This window comes from Rhinoderma darwinii, chromosome 6 (assembly GCF_050947455.1).
Source record: "Rhinoderma darwinii isolate aRhiDar2 chromosome 6, aRhiDar2.hap1, whole genome shotgun sequence".
Taxonomy (NCBI): Eukaryota; Metazoa; Chordata; class Amphibia; order Anura; family Rhinodermatidae; genus Rhinoderma; species Rhinoderma darwinii.
In genome coordinates this window covers 67,178,011-67,200,593 of record NC_134692.1, presented here as the reverse complement: position 1 = coordinate 67,200,593, position 22,583 = coordinate 67,178,011, and the positions used below count along the sequence as shown (strand labels likewise).

At 44.3% G+C, this 22,583-nt stretch overlaps 1 protein-coding gene across 1 annotated transcript in view; it reads left to right on the top strand.

The window, feature by feature from the left end:
- The window catches only part of TRPM2 (transient receptor potential cation channel subfamily M member 2), a 205,024-nt gene that overhangs the window by 28,323 nt on the left and 154,118 nt on the right, over nt 1–22,583 (top strand). Inside the window, exon 5 of the mRNA XM_075829907.1 lies at nt 13,896–14,067. Coding sequence (XP_075686022.1) covers nt 13,896–14,067 — 172 coding nt within the window. The remainder of the gene's footprint in view (nt 1–13,895; nt 14,068–22,583) is intronic.

The window sequence follows — 22,583 nt, the reverse complement described above, 5'->3', positions numbered from 1 at the left end:
TCCTTGGCTCCTGACGCCCCTGAACTTTCCTCCGTTGATCGTTTTTTCTCTGCCCTCGGACTCATTTACGACGAGACTGACAGGACTGCCTTAGCCGAGAGTCAGCTGGTGACCTTACGTCAGGGTAGGAGACCTGTTGAGGAATACTGTTCTGATTTTAGAAAGTGGTGCGTAGCTTCTCGGTGGAACGACCCGGCCCTAAGGTGCCAGTTTAGGTTAGGATTATCTGACGCCCTGAAGGATCTGCTGGTTAGCTACCCCTCTTCTGACTCCCTAGACCAGGTTATGGCCCTAGCAGTACGACTTGACCGACGTCTCAGGGAACGTCAGCTTGAACGTTTCAATGTGTTCCCCTCTGACTTCCCTGCGATTCCCCCCGAGGTCCCGTCTCCTCGCTCTTCCATGGAGGACTCGGAGGTACCTATGCAACTCGGGGCCTCCATGTCCCCTCGACAACGTAGAGAGTTTCGCAGGAAGAATGGTCTCTGCTTCTATTGTGGGGACGACAAGCATCTACTGAACACCTGTCCCAGGCGCAAGAATAAACAGCTGGAAAACTTCCGCGCCTAAGTGATCATCGGGGAGGTCACTTGGGCGCACAGGTATTTCCCGTTAATATGAAACGCAATAAAATTTTGCTTCCCTTTCAGGTCTCGTTTGCTGGCCGGTCTGCCACTGGCAGTGCCTTCGTGGATTCTGGCTCATCTGCTAATATCATGTCTGTGGAATTTGCTATGTCTCTAAAAATGCCTTTTATTGATTTGCCTTATCCTATCCCGGTAGTGGGTATCGACTCCACTCCTCTTGCTAATGGTTATTTTACTCAGCATACTCCTGTTTTTGAACTCCTTGTTGGCTCCATGCATTTGGAGCAGTGCTCTGTACTGGTGATGCAGGGATTATCGTCCGATCTGGTATTAGGTCTTCCCTGGTTGCAGCTGCATTATCCCACGTTTGATTGGAATACTGGGGATCTCACCAAATGGGGTAGTGAATGCCTGATGTCATGTCTTTCGGTTAACTCTATTTCTCCCCGGGAGGAGGTAAACACGCTTCCTGAGTTTGTTCAGGACTTCGCTGATGTGTTTTCAAAGGAGGCCTCCGAGGTGTTGCCCCCTCATAGAGATTACGATTGCGCCATCGATTTGGTGCCTGGTGCCAAGCTTCCTAAGGGTAGGATATTTAATCTTTCATGTCCTGAACGTGAAGCTATGAGGGAGTATATCCAAGAATGCCTGGCCAAGGGTTTCATTCGCCCCTCGACTTCTCCTGTAGGTGCTGGCTTCTTCTTCGTGGGGAAGAAGGATGGTGGTCTTAGGCCGTGCATTGATTATCGGAACCTGAATAAGGTCACCGTAAGGAACCAGTATCCCCTTCCTTTAATTCCGGATCTTTTTAATCAGGTTCAGGGGGCCCAATGGTTTTCTAAGTTCGATCTACGGGGGGCATATAACCTTATGCGCATCAAAGAGGGGGATGAGAGGAAAACTGCGTTCAACACACCCGAAGGTCATTTCGAATACCTGGTCATGCCCTTTGGGTTGTGTAATGCCCCTGCCGTCTTCCAGAATTTTATTAATGAAATTCTGAGAGATTACCTGGGTAATTTTCTTGTAGTGTACCTTGATGACATACTGGTGTTTTCCAAGGACTGGTCCTCCCACGTGGAGCATGTCAGGAAGGTCCTCCAGGTCCTCCGGGAAAATAATCTGTTTGCGAAGACCGAAAAATGTGTGTTTGGGGTACAGGAGATCCCATTTTTAGGTCAAATCCTCACTCCTCATGAATTCCGCATGGACCCTGCCAAGGTTCAGGCTGTGGCGGAATGGGTCCAACCTGCCTCCCTGAAGGCGCTACAGTGTTTTTTGGGGTTCGCTAACTATTACAGGAGATTTATTGCAAACTTCTCGGTCGTCGCTAAGCCTCTTACGGACCTTACTCGCAAGGGTGCTGATGTCCTCCATTGGCCCCCTGAGGCCGTCCAGGCTTTTGAGACCCTCAAGAAGTGCTTTATCTCGGCCCCCGTGCTGGTTCAGCCCAACCAAAGGGAGCCATTTATTGTGGAGGTTGACGCATCCGAGGTGGGAGTGGGGGCCGTCTTGTCCCAGGGTACCAGCTCCCTCACCCATCTCCGCCCCTGTGCTTACTTCTCTAGGAAGTTTTCGCCCACGGAGAGTAACTATGATATTGGCAACCGCAAACTTTTAGCCATTAAATGGGCTTTTGAAGAGTGGCGTCACTTCCTGGAGGGGGCCAGACACCAGGTAACGGTCCTTACTGACCACAAGAATCTGGTTTTCCTAGAATCTGTCCGGAGGCTTAATCCTAGACAAGCTCGTTGGGCACTATTCTTTACCAGATTTAATTTCTTGGTTACCTATAGGGCTGCGTCCAAAAATATTAAGGCTGATGCACTGTCACGTAGTTTCATGGCCAATCCTCCTTCCGAGAAGGATCCTGCTTGTATTTTACTCCCTGGTATAATCGTTTCTGCCACTGATTCTGATTTAGCTTCTGACATCGCGGCTGATCAAGGTTCAGCTCCCGGGAACCTCCCTGGGGACAAACTGTTTGTTCCCCTGCAATACCGGCTAAGGGTACTCAGGGAAAACCATGACTCTGCACTATCTGGTCATCCTGGCATCTTGGGTACCAAACACCTCATTACCAGAAACTATTGGTGGCCTGGGTTGCCTAAAGACGTTAGGGCTTACGTCGCCGCTCGTGAGGTTTGTGCTAGGTCCAAGACCCCTAGGTTCCGACCTGCGGGCTTACTACGTTCCTTGCCCATTCCCCAGAGACCTTGGACCCATATCTCCATGGATTTTATCACCGATTTGCCTCCATCTCAGGGCAAGTCGGTGGTGTGGGTGGTAGTAGACCGCTTCAGCAAGATGTGCCACTTTGTGCCCCTTAAGAAACTACCTAACGCCAAGACGTTAGCTTCTTTGTTTGTTAAACACATTCTGCGTCTACATGGGGCCCCAGTCAATATCGTGTCTGACAGAGGGGTACAATTTGTTTCCTTATTTTGGAGAGCTTTTTGTAAAAAGTTGGAGATTGATCTGTCCTTCTCCTCCGCCTTCCACCCCGAAACTAATGGCCAAACGGAAAGGACTAACCAATCCCCGGAACAATATTTAAGGTGTTTCATCTCTGACTGTCAATTTGATTGGGTCTCATTCCTTCCCCTCGCCGAATTTTCCCTGAATAACCGGGTCAGTAATTCGTCAGGGGTCTCCCCGTTTTTCTGTAATTTCGGGTTTAACCCAAGGTTCTCCTCCGTTTCTCCTGGTTGTTCCAATAATCCCGAGGTAGAGGACGTTCATCGGGAACTGTGCACAGTCTGGGCCCAGGTTCAGAAGAACCTAGAGGCGTCCCAGAGCGTACAAAAGATTCAGGCTGATAGTAGACGTTCTGCTAACCCCCGGTTTGTCGTCGGGCATCTGGTCTGGTTGTCGTCCAGGAACTTGCGCCTTAAGGTCCTGTCCAGGAAGTTTGCTCCCCGATTTATTGGACCTTATAAGATCATTGAAGTCCTCAACCCTGTATCCTTCCGCCTGGAGCTGCCCCCATCCTTTCGCATACATGACGTCTTCCATGCCTCCCTCCTTAAACGCTGCTCCCCGTCCTGGTCCCCCTCGAGGAAACCTCCTGTTCCCATTCTCACCCCTGAGGGGGTGGAATTCGAGGTGGCCAAGATTATGGACAGTAGGATGATCCAGGGCTCCCTCCAGTACCTGGTCCATTGGAGAGGATACGGGCCGGAGGAGAGGACTTGGGTACCTGCTCGTGATGTTCACGCTGGGGTATTGATCAGGAGGTTCCACCTTCTCTTCCCCACTAAACCAGGTCCTCTTAGTAAGGGTCCGGTGGCCCCTTATAAAAGGGGGAGTACTGTAAAGGATCTGCCAGGTACTACGTCTGTGTATACTCCCGGGATTAATCATTCGACACCTGAGGCCAGACCTCTTAGACTGACACCGGCTCCCACCAACCAGGGTGGCAGGCTCAGGAGTGGGAGAGCCTATCGCGGCCTGGTCAGTCGGAGTTAGCTCCGCCCCCTGTCCATTTATACCTGCCGTGTTCTCTTCCTCAGTGCTTGTTATTCTTCTTGGATTCCTGGCCCCACTGCTGCCTTGCTCCAGCCTGCTTCTGCCGTGCTTCTGCCTTGCTTCAGTTCCGCTTATCCTGCTTCGCTTTGCCCCTGGCTTGCTTCCTGCTCCGTGCTCTCGTTGGTATACTCCACTACATCCTGATCCTGACTGACTCATTCACCGCTCCGTTTCCTCGCGGCGTTCCGTGGGCTACTGCCCCTTCCCTTGCGTGTTCCCTGTTTGTACTCCCTTGCAGGACCGCCGCCAAGTTGTACCCCGTCGCCTAGGGCGGGTCGTTGCAAGTAGGCAGGGACAGGGCGGTGGGTAGATTAGGGCTCACTTGTTCCCTTCACCTCCTTCCTGCCATTACAATTGGGTTTCAATTCATCGCATCAATTTGCGGCGTCCTTTGTGGATCTATTAGAAGGGTATGTATCTACTGCTTCTTATTCCTATCAATGTGTCACTCAAGTATTTTATACATACATATATATATATGAATATATATATATATATATATATATATATATATATATATATATACACATATTCATATAAATACATACACATATATACAAACATTTGAACATACACACACACACACACACACACACACACACACATACCCACCTAATGTCGAGGTGTCTGCAATATCGTGATAGATGAATAAAATATGGCCAGTCCTATACACATGATTCTCAGTTCTTGTAGTATGGTTCTTCTATAACCATTACTATAAAGGAATTTTTGAAGTTCTTACGTTGTTTCAATGTTTTCATTAAGACTAGAGATGAGCGAACCAGGACAACCGAACCCGGTTTCGGTCCGAACTTCCGGAAAAGTTTGGTTCGCAGCGAATCCGAACTTCACCGGGTTCGGCCGAACCCGTTTTGACCGAACCCGGTCAAAAATATGATACAAATCGGCAGCCACTTATCTCTATCAATCACTGATAGAGAAAAGAGGCTGCTGATTAAAAATAAAATAAAAAGCATTTCATACGTACCTGGTCATTGTCTTGGTGACGAGTCCCTCTTCTTCCTCCAGTCTGAGCTTCTTTTCTGACGCGGCAGCCTGTGATTGGCTGCAGAGGCCTCTGCAGCCTGTGATTGGCTGCAGAGGCCTCTGCAGCCTGTGATTGGCTGCAGCGCTCACATGGGCTGCATCGTCATCAAGGAATGTCGCGCCGGATGTCGCGAGGGATGCGTCACCAAGGCAACGGCCAGGAGACCGGACTGGAGGAAGCAGGGAGTTCCCGGTAAGTATGAACGTCTTTTTTTCTTTTCAGGTACTCTATATTGTGATCGGTAGTCACTGTCCAGGGTGCTGAAACAGTTACTGCCGATCAGTTAACTCTTTCAGCACCCTGGAGAGTGACTATTTACTGACGTCGCCTAGCAACGCTGCCGTAATGACGGGTGCACACATGTAGCCACCCGTCATTACGGGGCCTCATGCACACGACCGTAAAAACACCCGTTATTACGGGTCGTAATTACGACCCGAAATAGCGGGCCCATAGACTTCTGCCACGGGTACCTTCTCGTTTTCTCACGGGAAGGTGCCCGTGCCGTTAAAAAGATAGAACATGTTCTATTTTTTTATTTTACGGGCCGTGCTCGTAATTACGACTCGTAATTACGAACACGGCCGGCCACGGGCAGCCAGCCGCTTTTGCGAGCCGTGCTGTCATTATAAGGGTATGTTCACACGACAGTGTCCGTTACGGCTGAAATTGCGGGGATGTTTCCGCCTGAAAAAATAACCGTAATTTCAGCCATTACGGCATGTGCAGGCGCTTGAACGCCGCGTCCATTACGGACGTAATTGGCGCTGCTATTCATTGGAGTCAATGAATAACGGCTCCAATTACGGCCAAAGAAGTGACAGGTCACTTCTTTGACGCGGGCGTCTATTTACGCGCCGTCATTTGACAGCGGCGCGTAAATATACGCCTCGTGTGAACAGACAAACGTCTGCCCATTGCTTTCAATGGGCAGATGTTTGTCAGCGCTATCGAGGTGCTATTTTCGGACGTAATTCGGGGCAAAAACGCCCGAATTACATCCGGAATTAGTGCGTGTGAACATACCCTAAGAGTGTGTTCACACGCACTAATTACGGACGTAATTCGGGCGTTTTTGCCCCGAATTACGTACGAAAATAGCGCCTCGATAGCGCTGACAAACATCTGCCCATTGAAAGCAATGGACAGACGTTTGTTCACACGAGGCGTATATTTACGCGCCGCTGTCAAATGACGGCGCGTAAATAGACGCCCGCGTCAAAGAAGTGACCGGTCACTTCTTTGGCCGTAATTGGAGCCGTTATTCATTGACTCCAATGAATAGCAGCGCCAATTACGTCCGTAATGGACGCGGCGTTCAAGCGCCTGCACATGCCGTTACGGCTGAAATGACGGGGATGTTTTCAGGCGGAAACATCCCCGTAATTTCAGCCGTTACGGACGCTGTCGTGTGAACATACCCTAATTATAGCAGCACGGCCCGTAAAATAGAAAAATAGAACATGTTCTATTTTTTTAACGGCACGGGCACCTTCCCGTGAGAAAACGGGAAGGTACCCGTGGGTACAGAAGTCTATGAGCCCGTTATTGCGGGTCGTAATTACGACACGCAATAACGGGTGTTTTTACGGTCGTGTGCATAATGGGAGCACGGCTTGGAAAAACGACCGGCTGCCTGTGGCCGGCCGTGCTCATCTCCTGAAATACTCTGAGCTGCCTTAAACTCTGTGGACAGGTCAGGATCCTGTTTCTTTTAAATGCTGCTAGGGAACCCGCTCGATCCACTATATAAGGCTGCGCTACAGTGCAGCATTTAAAAGAAACAGGATCCTGACCTGTCCACAGAGTTTAAGGCAGATTCAGTGCTGCTGTGAACTCTGCTCTTACCATTACGTAGCTGTTACCTCTCCTCCACTACTGTCCTCAATAACACCTTCATGATTGGCAAGTCACCACGTAACGGTAAGAGCAGAGTTCACAGCAGCACAGATTATTTCAGGAGATGAGCGTGCGGATCTTGTGCGCGGTGGTGACTTGCCAATCATGTGAAGGTGTTCTTGAGGACAGGAGTGGAGGAGAGGTAACAGACTGAGAGCTACGTAATGGTAAGAGCAGAGTTCACAGCAGCACTGAATCTGCACGCTCATCTCCTGAAATGCTCTGTGCTGCCTTAAACTCTATGGACAGGTCAGGATCCTGTTTCTTTTAAATGCTGCACTATAGCGCAGCCTTATATAGTGGATCGAGCGGGTTCCCCAGCAGCATTTAAAAGAAACAGTGTGTGTGTTTGGGTATGTGTCTTTGTCTGTTTTTGTTTCTATATGTGTGTTTGTGTATATGTGTGTTTATGTGTATTTGTGTATATATGGGTGTGTTTGTGTATATGTGTTTGTGTATATGTTTGTGTATATGTGTGTGTATATATGGGTGTATGTGTATATGTTTGTGTGTAGATGTTTGTGTGTGTTTTTGTATATGTGTGTGTTTGTGTATATGGGTGTGTGTTTATGTGTGTGTTTGTGTATATATGGGTGTGTTTGTGTATATGTGTTTGTGTATATGTGTTTGTGTATATGTGTGTGTATATATATGGGTGTATTTGTGTATATGTTTGTGTGTGTGTGTTTTTGTATATGTGTGTGTTTGTGTATATGGGTGTGTGTTTATGTGTGTGTGTTTGTGTATATATGGGTGTGTTTGTTTATATGTGTGTATTTGTGTATATGTGTGTTTGTGTATATGTGTGTGTTTGTGTATGGTTGTTTGTTTGTGTGTGCGTGTATATATGTGTGTAGGTGAGTAGAAGTATTGGTATTGTTCACATTGATAACTGTTTTTTTATGTTGTTGCAGATTTTGATGTACCGATTGGACTAGATCTTCGATTCGTTGGACTACTGCGTAGATCTACATTTTTTCAAATTTAAATAAAATGGTTACCGAGGGTTTTGTTGGGGATTTCTTATTTCAATAAAAAAAAATTGTCTTTGTGTTTTTTTAAACTTTATTAGTGCCTAGATAATGGCAGTTGGCTGATTGACAGCGTCCATTATTAAGGCGGTACTTAGTGTTAGCCGGTGCAGAGGCTAGCACTAACCACCCATTATTACCCCGGTACCCACCACCACCAGCGGTGCCGGGAAGAGCTTGGTATGATCCAGTACCCGACCATCTGTTGTGATGGTCGGGTACTGGGGCGGCCGTAGGCTGGTATTATGAGGCTGGGAAGGGCCAAAAACAGTGGACCTTCCCACCCTTGTAATGCTAGGCTGCTGCTGTTTTGTATCGGGCTGGTTATAAAAATGGGGGGTACCCCACGTCGTTTTTTTTTTTTAATTTAACAAATTTAACAATAGACGGGTCCCCCACATTTTTAATAACCGGCCATATACAAGGCCGCAGCAGTCTGGCATTACATGGGTGGGAAGGGCCACTGTTTTTGGCCCTTCCCAGCCTCATAATACCAGCCTACGGCCGCCCCAGAGCCCGACCATCACAACAGATGGTCGGGTACTGGATCGTACCTGGCTCTTCCCGACACCCCTGGTGGTGGTGGGTACCGGGGTAATAATTGTGGTTAGTGTTATCCTCTGCACCGGCTAACACTAAGCCTCGCCTTAGTAATGGATGTTGTCACTCAGACAGCGGCCATTACTAAAGTGGTAGTAATAAAATTTGAAAAGAAAAAGACAAAGATATAGATAAAATATTTTATTGAAATAAAGCACCCCAACACAACCCTCATTAACCATTTTATTGTAGAAAAACAAACCGTCATCGAAGCAGTCCTCGAAACCGACGTAGTCCAAACACCAAACCTGTAAAAAAAAATGAAATAAAACATGTCGTAGGCTTAGATTCAGTTTAATGTGTGATACTGACTGTTATACCATGTATAGAAGCCTGCCGCGAAGTTGACTTAGATACAGGGCGCCAGCAGACAGTATCATACATGGCCATACAGACATATATACAAACAAACATACATGCAAACATACATACATACATACATATATATATATATACAAACATGCATACATATATACAAACATACAACCATGCACATATATACATGCAAATATATACATACATACATGCAAACTATCATACATACATGCATACACACACACACATGAAAACATACATACATACAAACAAACATGCAAAGATACATACATACATATATACAAGCATGCACAAATATACATGCAAACATAAATACATGCAAACATAATTACATACATGCACATATATATATAAACATACATGCAAACATACATGCAAAAATAAAAACATGCAAACATACATACATACATACATACATACATACATGACAACATACATACATGCAAACATACATGCAAATATATACATGCAAATATACATACAAACATGCACATATATACATACATGCCAACATACATGCAAACATACATGCACATATATACATACATACATGACAACATACATACATGACAACATACATACATACATACATGCATGCAAACATACATTCATGCAAACATACATACATACATGCAAATATATACATGCAAATATACATACAAACATGCACATATATACATACATGCCAACATACATGCAAACATACATGCACATATATACATACATACATGACAACATACATACATGCAAACATACATACATACATGCAAACATACATAAATGCAAACATACATACATGCAAATATATACATGCAAATATACATACACACATGCACATATATACATACATGCCAACATACATACATACATGACAACATACATACATGCAAACATACATACATGCAAACATACACACATGCAAACATACATACATACATGCAAATATATACATGCAAATATACATACAAACATGCACATATATACTTACATGCCAACATACATGCAAACATACATGCACATATATACATACATACATGACAACATACATACATACATACATGACAACATACATACATACATACATACATGCAAACATACATGCAAACATACATACATACAAACATACATTCATGCAAACATACATACATGCAAACATACATACATGCAAATATATACATGCAAATATACATACACACATGCACATATATACATACATGCCAACATACATGCAAACATACATGCACATATATACATGCATACATACATGACAACATACATACATGCCAAAAAAAAATAAAAATACGTTCATACTTACTTTCCTCCTGTCCGGCCTCCAGCGATGACGTTTCATCCATGTCGCCGCTGCAGCCTGTGATTGGCTGCAGAGGCGGTCACGTGGGATGAAGCGCCCTCCTGACGTGCGTGACCGCCACTACAGCCTGTGATTGGCTGCAGTGACGAAAGGGATGAAACGTCATCGCTGGAGGCCGGACAAGAGGAAAGTAAGTACGAACACATTATTTTAATTTTTTTATTACATTAAAATTTTATTTTCCGCGCGCCGAGCATGTACTGTCAAGGTTGCTGAAAGAGTTAGTGCAGCCCATTAACTCTATCAGCACCCTGGACAGTAGCATGCTCGGCGCACGGAAGTGACAGGTTCGGTCCGAACTAGTTCGGTCCGAATCAAACTTTTTTGTGAAATTCGGCGAACTAGCCGAACCGAACTTTTGAAAAGTTCGCTCATCTCTAATTAAGACCATCAGGGGATAGCGTTTGGAGTTTAAAAATCCAAAACGCTTCCCTTTCATTTAGTTTAGCAATGCGATTATGGGCTGTTATAGCTATATATTCGATAGGGGAGATTTTGAATCCTGAAAAAGATTAATTGTGATATCTATATAGGTGTCTTGAGAGGCTGTGTTTTTGATACCCTATTTTTGCATTCACATTCAATAACATAGATCACAAAATCTGTACTATATGGGGCCTTATTTTTATTAGAATATATTCGCCTCTTGAAACAGAAGAAATGTTCCCCTCGGGACTACACAACTGCATATTTTTTATTTCCTGAATTATTGGAGCCTTAACTAACTTTATTTTTTCATAGACGTAGCGGTATGAGGGCTGTTTTTTTGCAGGACGAGATGTAGTTATTATCAGTACCATTTTGGGGTACATGCCACTTTTTGATCACTTTTTATCCTATTTTTTGGGAGGCAATGTGACCAAAAAATAGCAGTTCTGGCATAGTTTTTATGTTTTTTTTGTTCACCATGCATTATAAATTACATGTTAACTTGCGGGTCAGTACGATTCCTGCCACACCAAATTTATAGCACTTTTTTTTTTTTTACACCTTTTTGCACAATAAAATTACTTTTGTAAAGAGAATGTATTTTTTCTGTCGCCATGTTGTAAAAACCATAACTTTTTAAATTTTTTAATCAACTGAGCTGTGTGAGGGCTTGTTTTTTGCGAGACAAGCTTTTTTGGTTTACTTTTTTTTCTACTTTTTTTTTCCACTTAGTTTTAGTCCCACTAGGGGACTTGAAGGTCCAACTGTCTGATTTATTTTCTAATATTTTGCACTACCTCTGACAGCAAACCTCCAGGCGGGGCCTAATCGGCTTCCGTAACGGCAGAGCAGGAGGCCATTGTTAGGCCTCCTGTTGCCATAGGAGGGCAGGGCTGCCTATTTTGCTACTAACTACTAAGATATAGCGATCACTTTCGATCGCTCTATCTAAGAGGTTAAAGGCAGGGACCGGAGCTAACGCCGATCCCTGCCATTACAGGAGTATGTCAGCTGTAATATGAGTGCCAGCGCCATCTTGCCGTCGGCTACGGAAGCCTTTCCAACCCTGCCTCCTTCCATACTAGGCAGACAAGGGAGCCAGTATTAGGCCTCCGGTGGGCATTGCAGCCACCAGCACCCCGGAGATTTCGTTGCTGGGGTGACGTTGAGCTGCAAACACCTTAAATGAAGCGATCGCTTTTGACTGCTGCATTTAAGGGGTTAATGGCGGGGATCGTAGCTAACTTTTGTCCCTCCCATTACAGCAGGGTGTCAGCTGTAACATACAGCTGACACCTGGGGATGATGGCACTGACTCAGCTTCTGAGCCTGTGTCATCCATTTGTCGTAAGTATACGAAAAATTGCGGGATGCACTAGCTTTCCATGATGTATACTTAAGCCAAATGCTGGGAAGGGGTTAATAGACACAACTATGACCATAGACTTGTGGTATGTATGAATTCCCCACATGCAAGTTTTTGCAGAGTACATTTTGTATGCATAATGGATCTGCTTGAGTAAGTGTTCGCAAAGTTGAACTTTCATGCAATTTTTTCCTTATAATCATTGTTTGAAGCAAAGTTGCATGAAGGTGGTTGTGCATATAAATGAAGCTGTACTTTTCTACACGGCATGCTGTGTGTTTCTCAAAAAAATTAGATTTTGATGTCATAGTAGCTGTCATAGTAGCTGTTTATGGTGTGAACTATATATTTTTTATCACATTTTTTTATGAATACCAAATGATGCATGGCCTCCATTTCAGCATTTTGTAGAGCGCAAGCTATTGTTGATGTAGACATTTTTGAACTTTGCACACCTGATCTATTATTTTTTTCATTGATTTTGTGTGTAAGCCTCTGCAAGTTTTAGGATTTTTTTAAAAATGCATTAAGACTAACATATGCGCCTATTAGTTGCAAAGTTCCATGAAGGTGGACATAGCCATAAACAGTATGTTTGTCTGCATTAAGGAAATATATGTGGTGTGGAAGTACACTGATTTTTCAAGGTGTGTAATCTTTGTTTTTTAAATAAATTGTTACTTTTTTAAAAATTTCTGTCTCATAGTAAAACCAAATTTTTGGTCTCTTCCCTTCTGGTAATTTTGTGAAGATATTTTCATGTAGAAATAGACATAAGTGACATGTATGAGCCCTGCACATTGTGAAATTTTACTTTTAGTAGGTGTTGTGCATCTAACTTTCTGCTTGGCTCAGACTTTTAGCCACAAACATGAATTTTTATGCATTTTGTATGGAAAATTACACGTTGTCGCATTAGCATTGTGAATGACAGTGTGCTAGATGTCTACTTTTAAGCAATATATGAGTATGGGGATTTAGCATGAAATTTGAATTGAGTAATTTAAGATTTATTTGTACATGTCAAAAGAGTGAAAACTTTTCCATGTACTAAAAGTGCATAATGCTGTAAGGTGTTTGTTTTGCCCTACTCTGGATCAAACAGCTTAAGGCCGGGATTACACGAGCAAGTGCGTTTTGCGCATGCAAAAAACGCTGCGTTTTGCCCTATTTGCGCAGCCGCCATCATTATAGCACTCCGTTTGGATGTTTGTAAACAGAAAAGCACGTGGTGCTTTTCTGTTTTCATTCATCCTTTACAGTGCTGTTGCGCGAATCACGCTTGTCCCACGGAAGTGCTTCCATGTGACATCCGTGGTTTTCATGCACCCATTGACTTCAATGGGTGCGTGATGCGCGAACAGTGTACAAATATAGGACATGTCGTGCGCTTCACGCAGCGGACATACGCTGCGTGAAAATCACGCACCTGTCTGCACGGCCCCATAGACTAATTTAGGTCCCTGCGATGCGCGTGAAAATCACGTGCGTCGCACGGACGTATAACACGCTCGTGTAAATGAGCCCTAAGTCTGAGAAAGGTTGGACATTATAGACAAGTGACTTGTGTGCAGATACAATAACTTTATAATCATAAAATGTACCATATCCACCCGATCTCATGGCATCAACTGGTTTCACAGAGTAAACAGCCTCATGCATGATTTCATTTAAAGTTTTTACATTTCTGTATTAACAGACAGACTGTATGTATGTGTGGATATTCTAAAGAACAACACTTAGATGCCGCTACAAGACCACAGCCATTCCAAAGCAAAGGAACATGGGACGTAAATGAACATATAAAGGAGGTGCCTACAGATGCATTTGGAGATATCAACTTCATTGGGCTCAGTCCCAGAATTGGAAAGGTTTGTTTTGGGTTTTTTTTAAACATATTTTTATTGAATTTTTTGAAAATACAGATCATACAGTAATGCATTGCCGTAATAATAAAATATTACAGAAGATATACAAAAGAATCATAAGGTATTAAATGCATCCTAACACATCAAGTTCAATCTTGGATGGTGTTCCCAGGAGGCAACTAACTCTCCTTCATCTCCTCTGTCCTACCCATCCGTTTATCCCACTTGTCGGGTAGCCCTGTAAACATAGTTACCTAAACTCACGTAACTGCCTAACTAACAAAAAAAAAAAAAAAAGAAAACAATTGGAGCTTCGTGGAGCAGTTCACCTACTCAGGCGGCTAGGCCATGAAGAAGAGAAAAAAAAAATATATATATATATAGAAGGAGATATAAGCTTTATTCCCGTGATCATTTCAGTGCCCCTAAAGTGCCCTTGAGATCCTCTATCAAGTACCAAGGCGATCCTGTGAATGGGCCTATGATGTCCCTTCGTTCTGAACTAGTGAAATGATTTGTGAGGAAAAGCTTCCATTTCTCAAAGAATTTTTTACTCTGCGTGTCTTTATTCTGCAGTATACCAATACGATCTAAATAGAACAGTTTCCTCAACCCCTGGACAACCATATTTTGGGTAGGTATCTCTGCTACCAGCCAATTCTGGAGTATGCATCTCTTTGCCACCATCAGTGTAGCATGAGCCATGGGGGATAGATGTGTCACTTCCCCCTCTTCCAATTCTCCATCATGCCGTACATGAAATAAGACCTCCATTGGCCCTATAGTCCCCTGGAACCTGCCCACCTGCTGCAATAAGGATGTTATCTCCCCCCAGAATGGCTGAATATGTGTGCACGGCCAAAGGCCATGGTACATGTCCGTCTTTGGGATATTGCATCTAGGGCAGGATGTTTTCCTATCTGGTTGTGAGGCGGAAGGGGCCAGAGTAAATGCATATATTGCTTGATGTAAAATCTTCAATTGTGTTTCCCTCCAATTTTCGTTATGTACATGCGCCCTGAAGTCTACCAGCCCCTTTTCAATATGTTTTTCAATGCCTGGCAAGTTAAACAGTTTTTCCCATCTCCCAAAGGCCTGTTTCGGGGACATCTTCAGTAGTAATGGTCTGAGGGTACTATATAATTGGGAAATGGAGTGTCTGTAATTGTCTGTAAACCATGAGTCAAACAGGTTTGGGGGGACCTCATCCGCTACATCCGCAAGTTTAGTTTTACAGTAATTTACTATTTGTATATATTGTAGGTGCTGATGCCGTACAAAATCGTATTTAGTCTGGAGCTCTTGCAAGGTTAACTACCTCTTATCCTGTGCGTGAAACATATCCCCCAATGTTGCTATCCCTTTCTCCCTCCATTTTGACATTAATTTGTTAGATCTTCCCGCTGCGAATTCCGGGTGCTGCCATAAGGGCATATGTTTTGAAATGCGGTAAGAGAGGTTATAATGTTTGCGCAGTACCTTCCAGGCAATGATGGTATCTCGTAGCAGAGATGACTTCTTGACGATCTTTGGGAGACAAGTAAACGTTGTGTGTACCAGAGCCATGAGATCCCAGGGTTTTGCTAGCTGTCTCTCCAATCTAGTGTTGGAGTGGAACCCTGTGTTATGTTTCCAATCTAGCAGGTGTCTACTCAGACATGCCAGGTTGTACCCTCGGATGTTGGGGAAATTGACCCCTCCTTCCGCCTTCCGCATCATGAGTTTCGTGAGCGCTATTCTCGGTTTCTTTCCCCCCCAGATGAATTTGGTGAAGGATGAATTGAGTGTATTGATATCTGAGTGCTTGACCAGGAGAGGGATAGTCTGGAGCGGATAGAGTAGTTTCGCAAATCCTGACATTTTAACCAAGCAGCACCTTCCCATGAATGATAAAGGTAGACTGTGCCATCTCAAAAGATCCGCTTGAATATCACGTATAAGGGGGGGATAATTTAAATCATATAAAGAGTTGGGTGCCCGGCCCACCTTAATACCCAGATAAGTGATGTTTGGCTTCGCCATCTCAATATCCAGGGTGGCTAGGGACCTCCTATATGCTGGGTCCTGTGTTCCCAAATCTAATAATTGACATTTTAACGTGTTAACTTTGTACCCTGAATAGCTCCCAAAGTCGTTCAATGCCTGGAAAATACGCGGAACATCTGTAAGGGGGCTTGAGAGGAATAAAAGGATGTCATCTGCAAACAACGTTTCCTTGACCTCCATCCTCCCCACCTTTATGCCCGTATATAAATTAGATGACGCCAAATAACGTGCCAGAGGCTCCAAAGCCAGATTGAACAATAGTGGCGATAGCGGACACCCCTGCCTTGTACCTTTGCACAGGCGGAATGGTTTAGATAGAAAGCCCGGAGTGGAGATTCTAGCCTTTGGGTCCTTATAAATGTGGTGTAATAAGGTCCTGAAAGCCCCAGTTACTTCGATCCTATCCAGGACAGCATCTAACCATTTCAATCGGACATTGTCAAAAGCTTTCTCCGCATCTAATAAAAGTAAAGCCGAATGTTCCTCAGGGAATGGGTTATGCTGTACCCTATCTAACACTGCAAGAACCGTCCTAATGTTTGTGACCGCCGACCTCCCTTTAATAAAGCCTACTTGCTCTGGGGCTATGAGGTGCGGCATTATATTCGCTAGCCTATCGGCTATGATTTTAGAAAGGAGCTTGGCGTCCACATTTATAAGCGATATGGGCCTATATGACCCTGGCAGTAGGGGATCCTTTCCGGGTTTTAGCAATAATTTCACATAAGACGTGTCTGCTGATGGTGGTAATCCCTCCTCTCCCAAAGCATTGTTAAACAAAGAGACCAACGTCTCAGTAACCTGTTCCCGCAGTGCTTTGAAAAATTCGCCAGTCAACCCATCTGGGCCAGGTGCCTTACTATTTTTTAGGTTTCTAATTGCCTCATCTACCTCCTCCCTTGTGATCCTGGCATTTAGAAGTTGTAACTGTTCTGCGGAAATGACCAGTAAAGTGACCTTGTCTAACAGTGTGTCTGTCAACGGAGGGGAAGATGCATTAGAGTACAGCTCCTCATAGAATTTGGCCAGAATGGTGTTAATACGAGATGGGTCGCTTGTTTCTTGCCCATTATGATCCCGTAATTTCGCTATGTGTTGCATTGGACGTTTTCCTCGAGCCACATTGGCCGAAAGTTTACCCGCCTTATTACCATACTTATGTAAAGTAGCTTCAAAGTCTCGATTATGCACATTTTCTTTCTGAGCAGCCCACTCGTCAAAGGATTGTTTTGCCTGAATCCAGGCCTGTCTAGCCTCTAATGTAGGATGTGCCAAGTATGCTGTATAGGTTGACCTCAGTGTAGCACTAGAGGTATTAAATTTTTGCGTTATTTCCCGTTTTTTACTGACGGTGTATGCCATTATCCTCCCCCTCAGCACTGCCTTGGCCGTATCCCAAAACAGTGAGGGGTCATCCCTGTGTCCCGAATTCGTCGAGGTGTACTCTAACCACCAGCCCCTTAGCTGTCTCACGAACGTGTCGTCTGATGCTAAATAAGCCGGGAATCTCCATATGAAATCTGATCCTCTGGGATATATTTCCTGAAAAACTACCCGTACCGGGGCGTGATCAGAGATCACTAGATCCCCTATCTCGGCAACCCCCACCCTCGGTTGTAATGTTGGAGATATTAAAAGGTAGTCTATCCTGGACCAGGACTGTTGAGCGTGGGAGTAATGCGTAAATTCCCGGGCATCCGGGTTACCCCTTCTCCAGGGATCTATTAAGTGTGTTCTTTCCGTCAGAGGTCCTAGCACCCAGTCCTGTTTTCTGGGGGCCCTTGTAAGAATGGGTTCAGTGCTGTGTGGATTGTGTGTGCGTCTATCCTCCTTGTGATCAGAAACTGAATTAAAATCACCTCCTACTATCTTGTGCTGGACAGTATCTGACAGAAGGTCCCTCTCCAGACCGTTAAAAAACGAAACATTATCACTGTTAGGTCCATACACGTTATAGATGCTTAAGACCCCGCAAGGTGTGTTTAGAGCAATATGGAGCAGACGTCCTTCCTTATCTGAATCAGTATGAATTACCTCATGCACCAGGTTTCTATTGATTAGAATAAGTACCCCCGCTTTACGGCCACAAGCTGAAGAGCCGTACACTTGGCCCACCCACAATTTTTTCATGCGGTCGAAGTCGCTCTCCTCCAAAGGTGTCTCCTGGAGAAGAGCGATATCTGTATGGAGTTTTTTTTAAGTGGCGGAGTACCATCATTCTCTTGTTAGGGGATCTGAGCCCCTTCACATTCCAAGAGGTCAACTGCATAAATTGGGTGTTCCGAAAAGGTTCAGTAATGACTGGTTATATATATCTATTTCTAGGCAAGAGTGCCTCGCTACCTTGGTAGCCGCTCGGCGGCGTCTGCTCCAGTTTGCTCCCAACATTACAATAACAACATGAACATTCAATGCCAGAGAATTGGCATAACCCTTAATAACAAAATGCCCATCCAGGAATGTCACCATCAATTCCTGTGAGACAAACTTTAGATCAGCATACATGACTTCACTTTTTTCTGATCTGTGACCCCTCCCCCCTCCCCTTCCCGCCAACCTTTCGTGACAAACAGAATCATATTTCAAATTTCAAAATAAGTTGGACTTTCTAGACATCACGGATACAGGTGCTTATGCCTACTATGGCAGGAACTTTATCGAATAACGTCCAACCACCACCATTTGCCACCTGTATATATAAGGCACAATCTAATGCGATCATTTAGCCCATATGCAATACTTATCAGTCCGGGAGGGTTGCAAGCCGGTTTTCTGAGCGTTGTCGATGTAGTGTCTTGGACGATACTGCCCGTTGTTGCTTGGGTGAGGAAGTGCAGGCGATATCTGACCAGGTACAGTCCCTCGGTGGAGAAACTGATGAACGAGGCCCTTCCCCTCCTGTATCTTGACTCGCCGTCTCCGCTCCCGATTTTCCAGTGCTCCTTCATCCAGGGACCTTGTCCACGTACAGTGTCGCCTCCTCTGGAGAGTGGAATACCTTGGTGGAGCCATCCGTCTGTGTGATCCTCAAGGTAGCCGGATATTGTAGTTGGAATTTGATTTTGCGTTTGTAAAGGGAGGTGCAAACACCTCCAAATGCTCTCCGGCGCCTTGTGACTTCTGCCGAATAATCTGCAAACAGGATGATTTTTGCGCCCCTTATATGCAGAGGGGTGTTACGGTTCCAGAAAGAGAGCAGAAGTTCCTCTTAATCATTGTAATCCAAGTAACGCATGATCACCTGGCGTGGTCTGGTTTGTGGCTCTCCTTTGGCGTTCGGACCTGGGGGGCCCACTCGATGCGCCCTTTCCACTCTACAGGATCTGGTCAGGCCTAGCGCTTCTGGCAACTCCGTCTCGCAAATCCCCTGGAGAAGCTGTGGTCTAATATGCTCAGGTAATCCTACAATCCGTAGGTTATTCCTTCTGGAACGATTTTCAAGATCTTCTAAGCGGTCCCTGAGTTTTGTGTTATCTCGCATTAGGCCACTAATGCAGGTATGCGCCCCTGCGGATTCATCTTCCATGAGGCCAACACGCTGTTCCAATTCATCTAGCCGATTGCTATGAGATGTCACCTCATTTTGGAGTTTTTGGAGCATTGTTGTAACTGTAGCTATTAGGGAGTCTCTTATGTCGGGAGCCAGTTGGGTAGCCACCTCTATTGCCAGCTTCCGATAATCTATCTGTGAGTCGGTAATTACCGACGGCGGTATCATCTCCCTATGGAGTACTGAGCTCTAGGACCGGCTCTGTGAGAGTTATGGCTGCAGCGGCGCCGCCATCTTGGATTGTGCCTCACCTCGTGTGCTGTGCTCGGCCGGGCAGGAGATCTCTCTGCTGCCGCTCCGGAGGAGATATCTCTCCATAAACCTCCTGGTTCCTGTCACCGAGCCCTCAGCTAGGTGCCGGGGTAATTTTGTCCTGCGGGTGTGTGGCGGCGATGGGTTAGGGGATCAGGGCTTCAGGAGCTCATGCAGCTCCGTCCTCACATCTCAGCGCCGGAACCGGAAGTCGGAAAGGTTTGTTTTGTGATAATTTGTATCACTGTATCTTTTTTTTAAAATGAAGATTATTCCATTATAAGCGTTCATTATTAATATTTCAGTAATCTTGAAAACTGTATGTCCTCAAAAGCTTTAATTCAAAACACTTTACGTCTCCTCATTCTTTAATTAACATCAACCCATTAAGGACCGAGTCTGTTTTGGACACATCCCGTTTTTAAAATTTGACTCTGTCAGTTTATGTGGTAATTACTTTGAAATACTTTTATTTGTCCAAGCGATTCAGAGATTGTTTTCGCGTGACACATTGTACTTTATGATAGTGGTAAAATTTGGTCAATACATTCAGTGTTTATTTGTGAAAAACACTAACATTTTGAGAAAATGTACCAAAAATATCATTTTTCTAAATGTAAATGTATCTGCTTGTAAAACAGATAGTAATACCACACAAAATAGTTACTAGTTAATATTTATCATATGTCTACTTTATGTGTGCATCATTCTTTGAACATCCTTTTATTTTTCTAGGACGTTACAGGACATAACTAGCAAAAATTTCTCACATTTTCAAGAAAGTTTCAGAAACTATTTTTTAGGGACCAGTTCAGTTCTGAAGTGGCTTTAAGGGGCCTATATATTAGAAACCTCCCATAAATCACACCATTTTAAAAACTGCTCCCCTCAAAGTATTCAAAACAGCATTTAGAAAGTTTCTTAACTCTTTAGGCGTTTCACAGGAATTAAAGCAAAGTGGAGGTGAAATTTACAAATGTAATTTTGTTTTGCAGAAATAATTTAATAATAATTAATAATAATTTAATAATAAAACAGAAGTTTTTACCAGAGAAACACAACTTAATATATATTGCCGAGATTATGCAGTTTTTAGAAATATCTCACATGTGGCCCCAGTGTACTACTGATCTCAAACAAAGGCCTCAAAAGCAAAGGAGCACCTAATGGATTTTAAGGGCTTCCATTTTATTAGAATATATTTTAGGCACCATGTCAGGTTTAAAAAAGCCTTGTGGTGCCAAAACAATGAAAACACCCCCAAAAATACACCATTTTCAAAACTAGAGAACCAGGGAATTCATCTAAGAATATAGTGAGCATTTTGACCCCACAGGTTTTTAGCTCAATTTATTGGAATTAGGCCATGAAAATAAAAATCTATATTTTTCACATAAAATGTCGTTTTACCTCAGATTTTTTCATTTTCACAAAAAAAACTGAGAAAAAGCACCCCAACATTTGTATAGCAATTACTTCCGAGTGCGCCTATAGCCAATATGTGGTCATAAACTGCTGTCTGGACACACGCCAGGGCTCAGTAGGGAAGGAGCATCATTTGGCTTTTGGTGTTCAAATTTTACTGTAATGGTTTTTAACGCCATGTCGCATTTGCAAAGCCCCTGTGCAGGGGTGGGATCTGGCTGGTTCGCCCCGGTTCCCTCGAACTGGTTGTTAAAATGACAGCCGGTTCGCAGAACCGGGTGAAGCGGGAAGCCGGAACCGGTTCAGTCCCCTGCAGTCAATTGTATCCGTGTCCTTAGGACGCGGATACAATTGAGTTGACTAGCGCTGCCCTGGCGAGGTACATGATACCTCGCCATTCGGCGCTTTATTGATGATGAAGTCGGCGCGATGGCGATGGTGTCATCGCGCCGCTGCATCGTTCCGATGGAGGAGGACTGACATCGCTGGAGGATGGCGTGGCAACGGGAAAGGTAAGAAAATTTGTTTTTTTTCCTTCTACTGTGGGCACTACATAGGGGACTATACAGGGAACTACAGGGTGGGCCATTTATATGGATACACCTAAATAAAATGGGAATGGTTGGTGATATTAACTTTCTGTTTGTGGCACATTAGAATATGGGAGGGGGGAAACTTTTCAAGCTGGGTGTTGACCATGGCGGCCATTTTGAAGTCGGCCATTTTGTATCCAACTTTCGTTTTTTCAATGGGAAGAGGGTCATGTGACACATCAAACTTATCGAGAATTTCACAAGAAAAACAATGGTGTGCTTGGTTTTAACGTTACTTTATTCTTTCATGAGTTATTTACAAGTTTCTGACCACTTATAAAATGTTTTCAAAGTGCTGCCCATTGTGTTGGATTGTCAATGCAACCCTCTTCTCCCACTCTTCACACACACTGATAGCAACACCGCAGAAGAAATGCTAGCACAGGCTTCCAGTATCCGTAGTTTCAGTTGCTGCACATCTCGTATCTTCACAGCATAGACAATTGCCTTCAGATGACCCCAAAGATAAAAGTCTAAGGGGGTCAGATCGGGAGACCTAGTGGGCCATTCAACTGGCCCACGACGACCAATCCATTTTCCAGGAAACTGTTTATCTAGGAATGCTCGGACCTGACACCCATAATGTGGTGGTGCACCATCTTGCTGGAAAAACTCAGGGAACGTGCCAGCTTCAGTGCATAAAGAGGGTAACA